The sequence below is a fragment of the Lepus europaeus genome, chromosome 11 (genome assembly GCF_033115175.1).
Source record: "Lepus europaeus isolate LE1 chromosome 11, mLepTim1.pri, whole genome shotgun sequence".
Classification (NCBI taxonomy): Eukaryota; Metazoa; Chordata; class Mammalia; order Lagomorpha; family Leporidae; genus Lepus; species Lepus europaeus.
Window position 1 is genome coordinate 1,632,767 of NC_084837.1, and position 14,691 is coordinate 1,647,457.

At 59.0% G+C, this 14,691-nt stretch overlaps 1 protein-coding gene across 1 annotated transcript in view; it reads right to left on the reverse strand.

The window, feature by feature from the left end:
* Window positions 1-14,691, reverse strand: part of AGBL1 (AGBL carboxypeptidase 1) — a 599,820-nt gene that overhangs the window by 491,710 nt on the left and 93,419 nt on the right. The window contains exons 11-16 of the mRNA XM_062204897.1: window positions 13,703-14,256; window positions 12,211-12,294; window positions 11,531-11,617; window positions 9,247-9,395; window positions 8,101-8,188; window positions 1,727-1,871 (exon numbers count right to left, since the gene is read on the reverse strand). Coding sequence (XP_062060881.1) covers window positions 1,727-1,871; window positions 8,101-8,188; window positions 9,247-9,395; window positions 11,531-11,617; window positions 12,211-12,294; window positions 13,703-14,256 — 1,107 coding nt within the window. The remainder of the gene's footprint in view (window positions 1-1,726; window positions 1,872-8,100; window positions 8,189-9,246; window positions 9,396-11,530; window positions 11,618-12,210; window positions 12,295-13,702; window positions 14,257-14,691) is intronic.

Genomic DNA, 14,691 nt, shown 5'->3' on the forward strand with positions numbered 1-14,691 from the left:
CTGGGAGAAAAACCTTTCTCCTCAGGACAAGTCCAGAGATAAAAACACCCAGCTGCATCCAGAAGGCACTCATTACCCTGACAGCAGGAGGGCTTCTTAGGAGCAATCATAGGGTCGATGGCCTCCAATCCAGGGAGGACAGAGACCGAGAGTTATTCAAAATGTAAAACCTAAAATTGAGATTATACGTTCCGTCACTTGGAGGTGACAAACGGCGTCTGGAACCCGCGTTACTCAGGCGGGAGCAGGAGGAATCCATTCCTGCCACTCATGAAGTGGACAGCCCGCAGGCCGGGTCAGTTACCGGGCCTCCCTCCCGGCCCTCAGTGAGACTCAGGGCTGGGGGACCCGCTGGCTCCTGTTCCCCTCCTCTCACGGTGGAATGAATGCCCCTCTTAGGGAGTTAAACGTTAGCCCATGTGTGTGAAAGGCCTGAAGACCAGCACCTACTGGGAAACCCCAGAAGCCAGCATCTGCACTTCAAAGCCTCCCCCCCCCCCCCAGACCTGAGAATCTCCCAGGTGGTCCCTGCCCTTCCCCTAAGGAAAGCTCCCAGAATTCTCTCTCCCCAGGACCAAAGGGGTTACCTGACCTGATAACACTGGGCAATAAAACCTTCACAGACACCCTAAGGGGAGCCCCCCTACTCTGCCCGGTGCCAGCAAATCTGGGGAGGAACTTGCTAAGTTTCACCCAACAAACCCCATCCTTTGTCCTGGAGGAGAGGGGGGTGGGTAAACAGACTCCCTTAAAACCTAGGGGGTCTAGACAAAGACTGTGGGCTCAGCCCTCTGCTCTCTGCTGAGCCGCCCGCCTGGCCCGCCCAGGTGTACTCTCTCCATTCAACCATGAAACCTCGCTCTCCCCGGTCAGAGAGACTGGGCGCTCCTCTGTCGTTTCCATTCTGACAGCTGCCCTGTCCCCAGTAAAGCCTATCACTCCGCTGTCTCCCACTGGCATTCTTTCTTGTGTGAAGACAAGAACCCCATGGCCTCCAAGGCCTTCTCTCCAGTGACAACCCCATGCCCCAGAGGCTCCTTCCTGTGTGTCTGTTGTAAACTTCAGACCACGGTCTCTGCTCTGAACATGAGGGGCCCAGAGGCACAAGGTAAGCACCAGGTACGACAAGGACAGGTTGGGGGCCGGCGTTGTGTTGTAGGGGGTAAAGCCACCACCTGCAGCACCGGCATCCCATATGGGCGCTGGTTCAAGTCCCTGCTGCTCCACTTCCATCCAGCTCTCTGCTATGGCCTGGGAAAGATGGCCTCTACACTCACATGGGCGACCTGGAGGGAGTGCCTGCCTTCGTAGCAGCCTCCAGACCAGGACCAGAGAGGCCGACAGGGACTTCCCCAGCTCCTCCACGCCCTCCACCCCGCTCCTTTCCGTGAGGGGTCTTCACATTTGCCCTCAGCTCCCCAGTGCAGCTCCACCCCAGCTCAGCTCCAGTCTCCCCACACTAACCCTGAGGGCTGAAGACAGAGCTCCTAAGAGACTCCCCCACCTCCCACACACACCCTGCAGAGGCCTTGGGCTTCTCAATGTCCCCTGGAGGGGGGGCTCTGTCCTGGGAAGGGGACAGGGCCCCTCTAGAGCCACCAAGTCCCTGGCGCCCTCCAGAAGGCCTTCCCCGCCTGCCACCCTCCCACCTGTTGGGATACCCAGACTGCTTAAGACAGCCCTGGTGAGCCCTCGGCCGCCAGTCCCGTGGCAAGGGGCACGTTACCATGAGGGCCGTGTAGGTGTAGGGGTAGTGGTAGGCCACGTAGCAGACATCCTCGCCGTGCGGGAAGGTGATGGAGAAGGTGAGCGTGTAGTAGCACTTGTCGCGTGCGCCGCCGGCACCAGCCACAGGCTGCACGTAGCGATTCCTAGGAGAGGAGCACAGGATGAGGTGTGGTGGCCGCAGGCATACCCTCGCCTGCCACATATGGGTCACAGGACCCTCAAAACACACAGGAGAGACACAGAAGACATGGAAATGCACCAGTGGACCTGCTGCAGGCCGAGAGTCAGCTCCCAGTGCCGGCCCTGCCCCAGCCTCGCCCACATGGAGTACAGGCCATGGGCCCCTCCTTGCTGAAGCTGAAAACCCGGGTTGGGTGGGCACTGAGCTGGAAACCTGGGGGACTGCTGGGTACCCCGTTAACTCTGCAGATGGGGTCTTCAGTCTTTGTGACTCACAAGGGCACCCCCCTAGGCTACAGGGGCTGGTGGATGCTGCGTGGCCATCTACCAAATCCATGCTTGAACTGAATTCTGAATCATGGCTGACGTACATCATCTTCTGTTAGTACTGCAGCAGCCTGCTGTGTGGATGAAGGAGAGAGCGTGGAGAAATTCATCGGTAGCTGCAAGACCAGAGCCCAGATCTCTCCGGCTGAGGAGCCTCTGTTCTGTCACTCCATGATGCTTGTTTCCAAAGGGACCCGTGCGTCCCCCACTGTGGTCAATCCCGGGCAGCCCGAGAAGGCGCAGTCCCTGCGTCAGGATGAAGAATCAATCCCGATGCTTCCGGGAACGGGCAGAGGAAGCCACACCTAGAAGTATGTCCCCGCACGCTGCCAGCCACGCTCTCGCCTGCTGATGCCGAGACAGCCGTCAGGGCGGCGCTGTGACCCAGAGCGCACCCCGACACCACCGCGCGAGGCCACCCTCAAACACACGGCACTGCTTCCCGGCCACGGTGCTGCGGGGGTTTGCGGGGGGAAAGGGCGCGGCGGGGAGGAAGCAGCAGGCAGTTCTCGCAGAACATAAAGGCTGGGGGCATTCTCCTCTGCCTTCACGCCGCCCTCAAAGCAAAAGAGCAAGTGTGTAAGAGACGCGGATAGAAACTCCCACGTCTCGTGCTTTGTAACACGAGAAGTATTTCTGAAAACCACGAGGAACGGGAGTCGGATGAGCTGGTGGCCCTGCCGACTATGGCCGGAGCCACTGCTCAAGCCTCAGCCTCTGACAGCCACCTGCAGCCCTGACCACTGGGGACCAGAAGATGCCGTAGCCCCCGAGAGCCCCGTGCACCCCTGTGCCTCCCAGCAGAGTCTGCTTCTTTGTGCCTGTGGTGTAGAAGCGTCCAGGGGGTGGTCTCCCCATGGAGTTTTCTAGATCTTGACACCAACACATGGCTCTGTTCTTCCTGATTTCCCACAAGTTTTTCCGAAAGCCAAGATGCTGGTCCCTGGGAAGTCTGCAGAGCAGCAGGGGGAGCTCAGAGGCCTGTGGTCGCACACGCGCTGTCTCTCTCCTGCTGAGATTGCTCTAAAGCTCACGGCAGACATGTGCCCAGTCAGCAGCCCCTCCCCACAATGCAGGCGCCGGTGGAGACGATGTGAAGGGGGAGGGATCACCTGGAGACACATGCGTGTGAGCGAGCACACACATGCATGCAGGAATCTAAAGAAGCACACATCCAGGCCTTCACTGCCCCCATGTTCTTCCCCGACAGACACTGAAGGCAAGGCCTGTCTCCACTGGAGGACAGAATGTCCTGAGGGCCCAAGGAGTGGATAGGGAGAGGGCTCCCTGAGCGGGGGTCTCCCTGAGCCGGGGTCTGCCCTGGCACGGCCAAACTCCCCGTGGGTTCCCCCACCCTGCCTGGAACAGCCCAGGAAGCCCCGCTGCAGATGGCAGCCACTGGAGCACGGGGAGAGCGGGCGGGCAGCTGAGATCCCCAGAGGCCCCGGGCCTCTCCCCACTCAGCCCTGGCTCTGAGGGGACAGCAGTGGCCGCAGAAAGGGAAGCGGCGCAAGGCGGGCCGGCCCCCGGCTCCCAAGTCACTGCGGCTGCTGAAGTCTGGCCTCTCACCTGCCTGACGCAGCCCTGACGTGCCGCCGGGTGGGGTGGGACTGTCCTGGCAAGGCTGCCTGCCAGCCCTCGCAGGACACTTGCTGGAGGACCACAGAATGGACGCCACCTCATTTAGAAGCAGCTTCAGCAGGGGGAGGGCCACCTCCGTCCCTCCCCCCGGGTCTGAACTCCCGCCTGCACCTGGAGCAATTGCTCTCAGTGGAGTCACCTGGCACTACCTGGAGCAGGCGCCGCCCAGGAGACGGCCCCGCCCCCAGCTAGGCAGGCCTCTGGTTTATAAGCCTTCTGCTTGGTGGTGACTCTGGCTGTCCATGGGAGCGCGGTCTCACCCGTGGGCGGTTTCTGTCCTCCCAGTTAAGACGTGAACATATGCAGCGAGGTTTTCACGGCCGTAACAGGCATCTTTCCTGTCCCACCTGCTTCCCACGTCCTCCCTCTGTACGCAGAGCCACCTCCCACGGCCTCTCAGGTCTCCAGGGTCTCCTGCAAACTGCCCTGCCTGGTGGCAAGCCCCAGCCACGCTGTGCCTCCCTCACTGCCAGCTCCCCACAGCAGGGCCTGGGCTACACAGCTGTGCACCCTGATGCTGGGTGCAGAGTCCGGCCATAACAGCTGCTCATGTAAAGTTTGTAGAATAACTCCAGGAGCAATCATTAGGATGGCCGTAACCACTTTAATCCTAGCAACATCCTTCAAGGTCACTATCATCACACACATCCTACAGATGGGAACATGGAGGTGCACACGTGTTCATCGTCTTGAGAAACTCCGTGTGAGCATGGTAAACAGGTTCAACCTTCCATGGGGCTTACTTCCATAACCACAATTTTTATCATTGTCATCAGTGGCCTCTAGGCACTGGGCAAAAAGACAAGAGGTCTTTCAGCCAATTCAGCAAGAAGTCTGACGTTCTGGACTTTGTAGACCAGGGTCACCTGGGAACCGAGGGTCTAAACCCCGGGAGGAACATGCAATAATCAGGGGAGAGCTGGTGGAGACCTCCTCACTGCCTTGGGCCCAAAGTTCACACTGTTCCTCCCCTTGTCAGTGCTGAGCTGACCAACACTCCTCCAGCACCTGCTGTGTTCCGGGCGCTGTGAAAGCTCCCAGGTGTTTGTCTCCTGCCACTGGCCCTTCAGAACAGCTGCGGCCGGCAGAACCTGCCCCACTGCACAGAGAATCACAGGGCGAGAGGAGTTGGGGGTAATTCGCCAGGGTCCCTTCTTAGGGTGCAACGTGCTTCCAAGAACTGCCCCCCAAGCCTGTTCTTCTAGGTGAAGCCTGGCACCACCTGGGTGAGCCCTGAGACCTGCTGGGGGCCCAGCCAGAGGGATCCAGCCACCCACGTTTAAACGGCCCCCTCTGTTCCCACCCCTGAGCCCTTTATCTCTGGAAGGAGTGCACCTCTGTACTTTGAAGCCTCCAATGAGGCGAGCAGGGAACACAAACACAGTTAGGAGCCCAATCTGTTTCCATCTGTGCTTAGAAATCCGCTGGGAACTCCTGTCTCTCTGGGTGTTGATGGAATGAACAAGCGGCACGACACAGTGAGTCAGGTAATCTCGTAATGAGGACATTCTGCTTGGCAAGTGTGCATCGGCCGGAACAGGACCTCACAGGGCAGAGCGGCCACGTCCCGGCCAATGGAGACTGCGTCCCCCAAGTGCAACCCCAGCTCTGGATGCAGACGGCCGCTAACCCTGCTTGGAAGCCATCACTGATGATCGGCACAAACCGCAAGCACAAACGACCAAGAAAGTGGCCACACAGACCCGGGCTGCCCCACTCGCGGCACCCGCTCTTTCCAGAGAATTCTTGTCTGGGTAAAAGCAATCATTGATCCGGAACGTGAGGCTTATCCCAGACTGTTCACATTTCTTGTTCATATTTCTTGCTGCTGGTGTTGTGATATCCCAGCAGCCTGTGGGTGACCTGCAGACCAGGCCGCCTCCCTCCCCACGGCTCATCCACCTTGAAGGAAATGAATCCTTCCCCCTGCCCTTCGCTGCCGCTGTATACCCGAGGTACAAATTCCCAGAACACGGAATTAAAAGACGCGTCTACTGTGGTGCTAAAACGAATACTGAAATGCAGGCATCTGGAGGGCCTTCCTAACGTTCATGGAAAATGAGAATTGTGGAAAAGCTGTGCGTGGGTCGCGAGGTCTTTTGTTCCAACATAAACATCCTTTGACTCCATTTTCCATGCGCATTTTAAAGTCCTCCCACATCCGCTTACAGTTCCCCCGCCATGGAACACCACAGCTGGCCAGAGCATAGCAACACGCCATGGACCGTAGTAACACGCCATGGACCATAGTAACACGCTATGGACCATAGCCACATGCCATGGACCGTAGTAACATGCTATGAACCATAGTAACACGCCATGGACCGTAGTAACACACTATGGACCATAGCAACATGCTATGGACAAGGAAGTGCGGGCCCGAGTTCTCCCAGACTAACAAAGTCAAGCGGAGGATGAGGCCAGACAACCTTGTACACAGATCAGCTCAGGGACTGGGATGCCCATGAGATACTGCATAATAGAAGGCGGTTACAACAGGGAGAGGTGTTCTGATTTCATGGGTGAATGGAACTGCACACATCCATCCAGTTGTTAGACTCCATTACTGGAAAATGTTAACATAATGTGTGATAATTGTGCAACAAGCCACAGCACAATGCAGCAGGCTTATCCCATCATCTGCTGTACTGGGGCTGGGGAGTACATTCCACACGCATGGTTTCCATCCCCACCCCGCCCTTCTCTTTAATCACCCAACAATTGTCTTGTTAATGAATCCGAAAGCCATTCACATCTGCTTTTCCAGCCGGGGCTGGACTCCCGGGTTAGGACTTTTCCTCTGCTTTTGGCTAATGGAGGCCCCGTCCTGAGAGCTGCATGCACCCACCAGGGAGGACACAGGCCGCTCCTGCGCCCAGCCCCTTCTCAGGTGCCAGAGCCACGCCAGCCTGCAGCCGGGTCCTCCGAGTTCAAGTGTCACCATCTTCAGAGGAAGCCGAGGTCATTCCTGCACAGATGTGGGTTTTCAGACTCCTGTCCTGCAGCCGTGGCCTCTCTCACACCCTGAGGCGGCTTCCAATCCACGTCTCTTTCATAAAAAGACCAGAGAATCCTCAGAGTTCGCCAGAGGGTAGCTGCACTCAGGTGACCGGGAGGCAACAAAGCTGCTGCCTCTGCTGCTGTCGTAAAGGACGTCTGGAAGCCGTGCTCGGATTCGGTCATGTTCAAGGGCCGAGGCTGCCGGCTCTGACTCCACTCCAGGGCCAGCCCGGCCCCGGTCTCCCATGCTGGTCTCTGCCTTCCGTCTGACACACGGCAGGAGCCCTGCCCGTCCCCCTTCAGTCCCCACGGCCCAGATGCCCGGGACACACACCCTCTCTTTTCTTCTTACACTTTACTTAGGTATTTGAAAAGCAGAATTACAGAGAGCGAGGAAGAGACACAGAGATCTTCTATCTGCTGGTTCACTCCCCTGATGGCTGCACCGGCCGGGACTCACAGGCGGCGGCTGACCCTGCTATGCCATGACACAGCCCCCACCCCCTCTCCACTGGTGCTACAACCTCAAACTCTAGAATGTGTGGTAACAGAATTTTAAGGGCCTTTAAGCCAAGACTGACTTCAGCCAAGAAAATAAGTACCAGCCCATCAGTTTTTAGAAGAAACTGGCAATGAGCTAACAGATCCTACATGCCCTGACAATTGCTATCCTTTTATGTCTCTTAGACTTGAATTGTATTTTCCACCATAGGAAAATGCATACAGAATCAACTCACGGGTCTCAAACGCATTTCCTTCATCTCACGATAAACGTGTTTTGACTTCATTATAAACTGACGCCACTGGCTACTGAGCAAGGGCTGGAGGTGAAGTTTGGAACCCACCCCCCTCTGCTTCCACCTGATCACCCTGCCCACAGCAGCTGCTCAGGTGTGTGATCCCCTGGGAAGGAGAAGCACGGGTGGGCAGAGCGGGCCAGCGCCTCCCAGGCTTGTGGGAACAGCTGAGGAAGTGCGGTGTGGTGCGTGAGCTTCGGTTGCGCCTGCTCTGCTCGCCTTAGTGCACTGGGAGGAGGACAAGCCACGCCCAGCAAACCAGAGGCTGCTGCCTGGGGTCGGCTGTGGGTGCCATGCCTTGCTGTGCCTCTGAAGGGCGGGCATTTGCCACTGGACGGGACAGCCACAGAGCAGCACTCAAGCCCACGCCGCTGGGGTTTGTACACGGGTGTGGGAAAGCCACACAGCGAAGACAATCCTGGCTTACCTGTAGTAGCAGATCTCCGAGCCCGCCCGCACCCAGGTGGGTCTGCCGAGGAGGGCCTCCTTCATGGAGTACAGAGTCGGCTGCATCCCTGCACGGAACAAGAGTGGGCTCAGGCCAGGAGGAAGGAGAAAGGGACACAGCCGTGGGGGCAGGCTGCGCGGTGGCCTCCGGGAAGGTCCAGGTCCCAGGCTCTGCGCGCCGTGAGTGTGAACCAGGCGTGGCCAAAGAGGCCTCGCAGAGGATCTTGAGAGGAGGCGACTGTCCCAGGGCCCCATGAAATCCCGAATGCCCTTTGCAAGGGAAAACTGCCCGGAGGAGCCGTGGGACAAGAGCAGAGAGAACCCTGAGCACGTGGCTACGCTGGCTCCAGAGACGGGAGGGGCGGTGAGCCATGCACGCGTGGGGAACACTGCAGTGCACACCGCCTGGGCTGCCACCCCGACACACGCACTTGGACTCTGGGGCCCCAGAGGCCTGAGGGAAGGCACGGATCTTGTTTGTGGCAATGGCCACAGCAGCCACACAAAGTGGATGCAAGGGTCAAGTCCACATTTTCCCTTTCTGTACCACCAAGGGGCTTTGTAGTCAGCACGAAACACAGGCAGCCCCTCCCCTGTGCGTGGGCCTAGACAGCACCCAGCCGTTAGGCAGGAGCCAGCAGGAAGGCACACTGGGGCCACAGGTCAGTCGTGGGCTCCTGGATGTCTCCTCCAAAGTGGCCACAGGGACCCAGGAGAGTCTGAAGTTTCTCCAGTTTTCCGGGAGTGTATGTCAGGTGTCCCATTGCTCCTGCTCTGTGTTGTGACGAGCAGGTGCAAACACTCGATCCCAGGGGACTTGGGAGGTGACGGTAAGGAATAATCAAGCCGGCTCGGCAGCCTCAGTGAGTGCAAGGTGGGAAAAGGGAGCCTGGAGGCAGCAGAGAGCCCTGTGCAGGTCAGCTGTCCGGGGTAGAGGGAGGGTCCCCAGCCGCCCCTCCATGCTCACAGCTTGCTAAGTGCCACGCCTGGCCACCAAAATGTGCCAGCCCCTCTGGGCACCGAGCAGGGCTTAGGCTGATTATCCAGACACATCAAGAAGTGGCCTCTTTCCTGGTGCTACTGAGAACCGCCCCCCACACACCCCCGCTGCCCCTGGGGCGCGTACCGTAATTGAACTGGCTGTTGGGCTTCTCACAGTTGATGATGTTGAAGCGGTACGGGGTGGCAGCCCTCATCCGGCTCACCTGGAAGTAGAACCACTGCTGGTGCTGGGAGCTGCTGACGTCGGCGTTGATCAGCAGGTCGTACTCACACCTGCAGTGGGGAGCGGGGTTGGAGGGTTACCTCGAGGTCCTTGGGGAAACTTCCAGAACTGGGCACAAGGTGGGGGTGGGGGAGGGGGCTCCCGGTACCAGAAGGGTCAGTGACACAGGCCAGCTGAAGTGTGCAGGTCCCACAGAAAACTCAGTCACACCTGCCTCGGTGTTGCCACTTCTTCCTGTGCCTCAGGAAGCAGCCCCTGAACGTGCAGGGCTGTGTGCAAAGACGAACTGGTTGGGTGACAGGAATCCCCCACGGGCAGCCACACGGACCAGGCTGGCAACACAGTGCTGTCCGTCCCGTCTCTCTGTTTTGAGGCAGAACCTGTGTGTGGCCAACTGTTGCACACATGCTAAGTGCATGGGTCAGCTGGCCGCCCGCGTTACCAGCACCCAGACACAGGCTGCTCGGAGCACGCGGCAGGCGCGCCTGTGTCTTCCCAGGTGCTTTGTCTCCAAAGTTAATTATTTTCAGAACTCTGCCCACAGAATCAGCAAGGCGGTTTTGATTTACACGTCACGACCAGGATTCGTAGTCTTCAAAAATACTGCCTCATCCCCTTGGTATTTGAGCTGCTCTTTTACAAAGAACACTGTTGTGTCTTGATCCATCTACCCTCTCCCAGGGCGGACCCCAGACACGTGCACGTGGCTGCTCAGTGAGATCCAAGGGGAGGGCAGCTCGGTGTAGGACAGAGGTCAGCAGGGCGGGGCTCACTGGGGCAGCCCCACCTTTCTCACGGTTGTTAGAATCACCACACACTGACCACGGGGCTCCCCAGGCCACATCTGAGGGGCACCTGGCCCCAGCAACTCTGCAAGGCCTGACACCCTCCCCGTATCTCTACTCCCACACCGAAGTCAAGACTCCTGAGCAGGAGGGGAGTCTGTTTTCCTTCCTCTTGCTCCACTACCCCGCCCACACTGATTAGTTAAGGATCCCACACATGGGTGAAAGCCAGAGCAGAGACCTGGGCCAGGCCAGCAGCCCAGGCACAGCCCGGACTGGCACCTGCCCTCCAGGAGACGTCCAGTCGGGCCTGGTCTCCTGGACCCGGCGCACCTGACACGTGCTGAGAACCAGGAGTGAAAGTGGCAGCCACGGAAGCAGGAGCCGAGCTGACCTTGACCTGGACTTGTCTTTGTGAACTATTTCACGTACCAAAAGTAAATGAATAAAAAACACCCTTTACCTCCCTCAAAACAGAATGACTGGGCGGATACAAAGCCGGTCTGAGCTTTTCCAAGAGCTGAGCCCATCACGGGGACCCTGCACCCCTGAACAGGAGCTCACGGCGACTGCGTCTCCCCTCCCCAGGGCACTCAGCGCGTTCTGTAACTCCCAAACCCACCCAGGCGGGTGCCATTGCTGCCGCACGGCCTGCGTGAACCACAGAGGCGCGGTCTGTGAACTCGCGCAGTCTCCCCTGGAAGGGGTGAAGGGCCCTCACGGCCGGACTCCAGCCCAGCGTCCGGGCCCCCGCACGCCTGCAGAAGCCAGGCACGCATCTGGCCTTCAGGCATCAGGAAACAGGGTCCACCCAGCCACAGCAGAAGGAACTACACCTCGGGGAGACAAGCCCGCTCTGCCGTCGCCCGGGCTCGGTCCCCTCAGCGCCCCCGGCCTACGAAATCCTTCTCGGCTTCTCAGAGGTTCTGCCAGGGAGGCACGGCACTGCGCCTTCTCTTGAATAAACGTTGCACCATCATCATGGTTTTTGCGAGACCAACAGACTCAGGGAGGTGCGGAGCGGGGAGCCCCACAAACTCCACGCTGGCAGAACGAGGCCTGGCATCCGTCAGACACAGGTCTCCCGTCAAGGGGCTCTCACCCCACTGCGGACTCTGTCTGCAACGTAAGCCGTGTTCATAACCGGTCACCTCCGGCGAGCAGTGCACCCGGCCGTGACCGCAGCTCGCGAGCACCCTGGGGTGATCACTGGTTAACATCTGAGCTCCCAGAGGAAGAACCTGCATTGGCACTGTTTGCCAACGTCCAAGGTGTAATCCTCCCAGCACGGCTGCTCCCAACCCCTACGGGAGGCCGCTGGACGAGAGTGGGAAGAGAGGGTCACAGATCTCTCTCTCAGGGCCCCCAGCCCTGTCCCCGCCCCGGCTCCCCACACTTACTCCCGCACTTGGATGGCTTTGCGGAGATTTCCTGACTCAAACTTGGAGAAGAACCTCAAGCTGTTGGAATCAGTGTCCTGTAAAAGCCTGGAACGAAATTGAGAAGATGTGAGCACAGGACGGTGGGCGTGCTTGGACACAGCTGGCCAGCCTCGGGAACTTGAAGGCGATGAGCTTGGGGCCAGAGGTGCCAGCCGTGAACGCAAGTGGGAGCAGTGCCTGGAGCAGTTTATTAAAGACAACCCTTCCCCTACAGAGCTTCTCTTTAAGGTTTGTTGATTCAACAGACAGAATTACAGAGAGACAGATCTTCCATCCACTGATTCACTCCTTACATGGTGACAATGGCCAGGGCTTGGCCAGGCTGAAGCCAGAACCAGGAGCTTAATTCGGGTCTCCCACAAGGGTGCAGGGCCAACCATCTTCCGCTGCTCTTCCCAGGCCATTAGCAGGGAGCCAGATTAGAAGTCAGTGGCTGGGGCTCAAACCGGCGCCCGTATGGGAGGCGGTGGCTCTACCAGCTGTGCCGCAGTGCCCGCCCCCTCGTGGGTCCTGAACCCAAGTGCTCATGGTTCTCTTTGTGGGAGCAGCAATGTATTATCTGGGTGACATAGCCCTATATCAGTCCAGGGGCAGAATCCCCCACACCCCCCACAGCACGGATGCACGAGACCACCTACCCAGGCTCATCCAAACTGAAGACCACTTTATTTAGGACATCACTAGGCTGGATCAGCCTCCGGACATCCTCCAGGATCTTGATCCTGGAGAGAAAATTGGAAACATTTAAAGGGCCGACCCTCGCTCCCCTCTTCTCACCCTACGGTCACCTGGGAAGGGCCCTGGAGAGGCCCAGAGGTGCACAGGGAAGTCAGGGGCGTAACCGTGCACAACCTTGTGTCCAGGGCGCACTCAGCACTGCCCTGCTTTCTCCTCTCTACGGCTGTAGCAGGAAGCTGCGCACTTGGATGTCAGCGAGAGGCTTCTTGGCTTGACAGGGGCCTGTCAAGTGCATGCAGGCTGGGGGTGGGGGGGCGGCCTGCACTTCCCTGGCTGGAAGGATAAGAGGACCCTCGGCACAGAGCTTGGAGGGAGACATCGGGCTTCAGGTGGCAGCATCCTCGCGCCTTGGGAGGCTCCGGCAAACCCTGTGTCCCCGCGCCAAGGGTTGCTGGTGCACGGTCTGCTGCAGAAGCCTGGGGTCAGCCGTCTGCCTGAGGGCCCCAGGCTCTGGGAGATCTGAGCAAGAGGGAGGGGGATCCCCGGGAGGCTGTCAGGTTCCCGCCCCCGAATCTCCAGTGCACTGGGCTGGGGTGGGAGGAGGGTGAACAGGAGCAGGCGCGAGGCCTGACTCAGGGGGGAGACCGCCCATGCAGGGCCCAGAGGTGCTGGCCACCTCGGGAACTTGAAGACGACGAGCATGGGGCCAGAGGTGCCAGCCGGGAACGCAAGTGGGAGCAGTGCCTGGAGCCGTGGTCCAGAGAGCGCTCTGGCGAGCACACGGAGGGCAGGTTAACCGAACCTCACGGCTGCATGCTTTGCTCCACGCTCCCCCATTGCCAGGGAAAACACTCGCTTGCTTGGCTTGGGCAGTCCTCACTTTAACCTCGCAGTGCTGAGCCAAAGGCAACGTTTGCTTCCCTGCACTCTGGGAGTAATCCATCTCCCAGCGCCTCTGCCCCGGAGACGGACGGCTGCTCCGCCCTCCTCGGTGATGCAGTGGAATTACTCTCTGACCGAGCCAAGATCTACAAGTCAGGGGTGCGGGCGAGGGACGCAAGCTCCTCTCTATTAGCAGGAGGCCAGAGGCGAACTTGAAGAAAACACATCCCAGTAATCAGCTCTTGGCTTTTCTGAACGCGCCCTCTGAAGACAGATTTGGGGATTAGGAGAAACTGGATCACCTTTCCCTAACGTCGCCCTCCGCAGTGGGTGTGAGGGAAGCTTGCATTAGGGCTCTGCAAGGAATTCGTAGCAGGGAAACATGTGCCCGTCACTACCCCGCACTCCACTCTGCAACGGCCCAGCCTGTGTGTCTGGCAAGCCTCCCAAGGGTTTAGCAAGCTCCTGACTAATGCTCACACCCCTGCAGACAACGGGACTGTCTGTAAAACCGCTCCACCCACAAAAACACTCAAAGAGAAAATACACTCCAGCCAGTAGCATCGGCACCTTTGGATGCCGCATTTGCGCTCCAACATGGACTGGGCAGAGGGAGGTGGGCGGTGTCCCCAGAGATCGGGAAAGGCCAGCATCTCGAAGTCCACCACAGATCTGGTCCCTTTGGCTTTGGCCACGTAAAGATGGGGATCGTGGAAAGGCACGTGCGTGGGGTGTGACTTCAGGAGCTCCTCCAGCACGTCGGCCGTGTCTCCGGATCTAGCCGCAGTGCAGAGGAGAGCGCTCAGCCGTGCGCAAGAGACCGCTCCCAGGTCCCGAGCATCCTCTTCGAGGGGAGTCTGAATGCCGGGGCTTTCATTTCCAGGAGAGGCCGTCCCAAGGCCGTTGGCTTGTCCAGCTGGGTGCAGGGTCGTGGCAGGTCTTCTCCTGGCCCCCGCCGTCTTCACCATCCTCAGAAGCGAAGCCTGGATGGTGTCTTCCCTTTCTCGCTCCTGGGAGCCTTGGTCCTGACCCACGCAACGCGGCTTGGGGGAGGCGGCAGTCGGAATGTGCTGGTGATTGGCACATCCAGAGTTCAGGTCATCTCCAGACTGGGACTCCAGTTCCTTTGGGTTTAAAATGGAAAAGAATATGAGCTTGGTCCATTGCCAGCCAAGGAAGACGACTCTTCACGGCTCAAACGACAGAATCCCAGAAGCCCATGCTGGCAGGAGGCCTGGGGGACCTCGCGCAGTCCTCTGCAGCACTGGCCTGGGGTCTGCTGGATCAGCCTCAGGAACAGGGGCCTCACTGCACCCAACAGTGCCTCCCCGCACCCTGAGGCAGTGCCTCTTACGATGATTCTGACTGTCAGAGATAAGAGGCAGATCTGTTATCCTGGTGGCAACAGCCGCACCAGCAGCAGCCGCTACCAGGCTCCGCACCGCCATGCCCAGGCCGGAGCCTGGACGCAGCACGGCCACCTGCAGAAACCCATCAGGATGACTCTCCACACTGGCCAGAGAGCCATGGCGTCTGCTTTCTCCGTGCTGGGGCTGGAC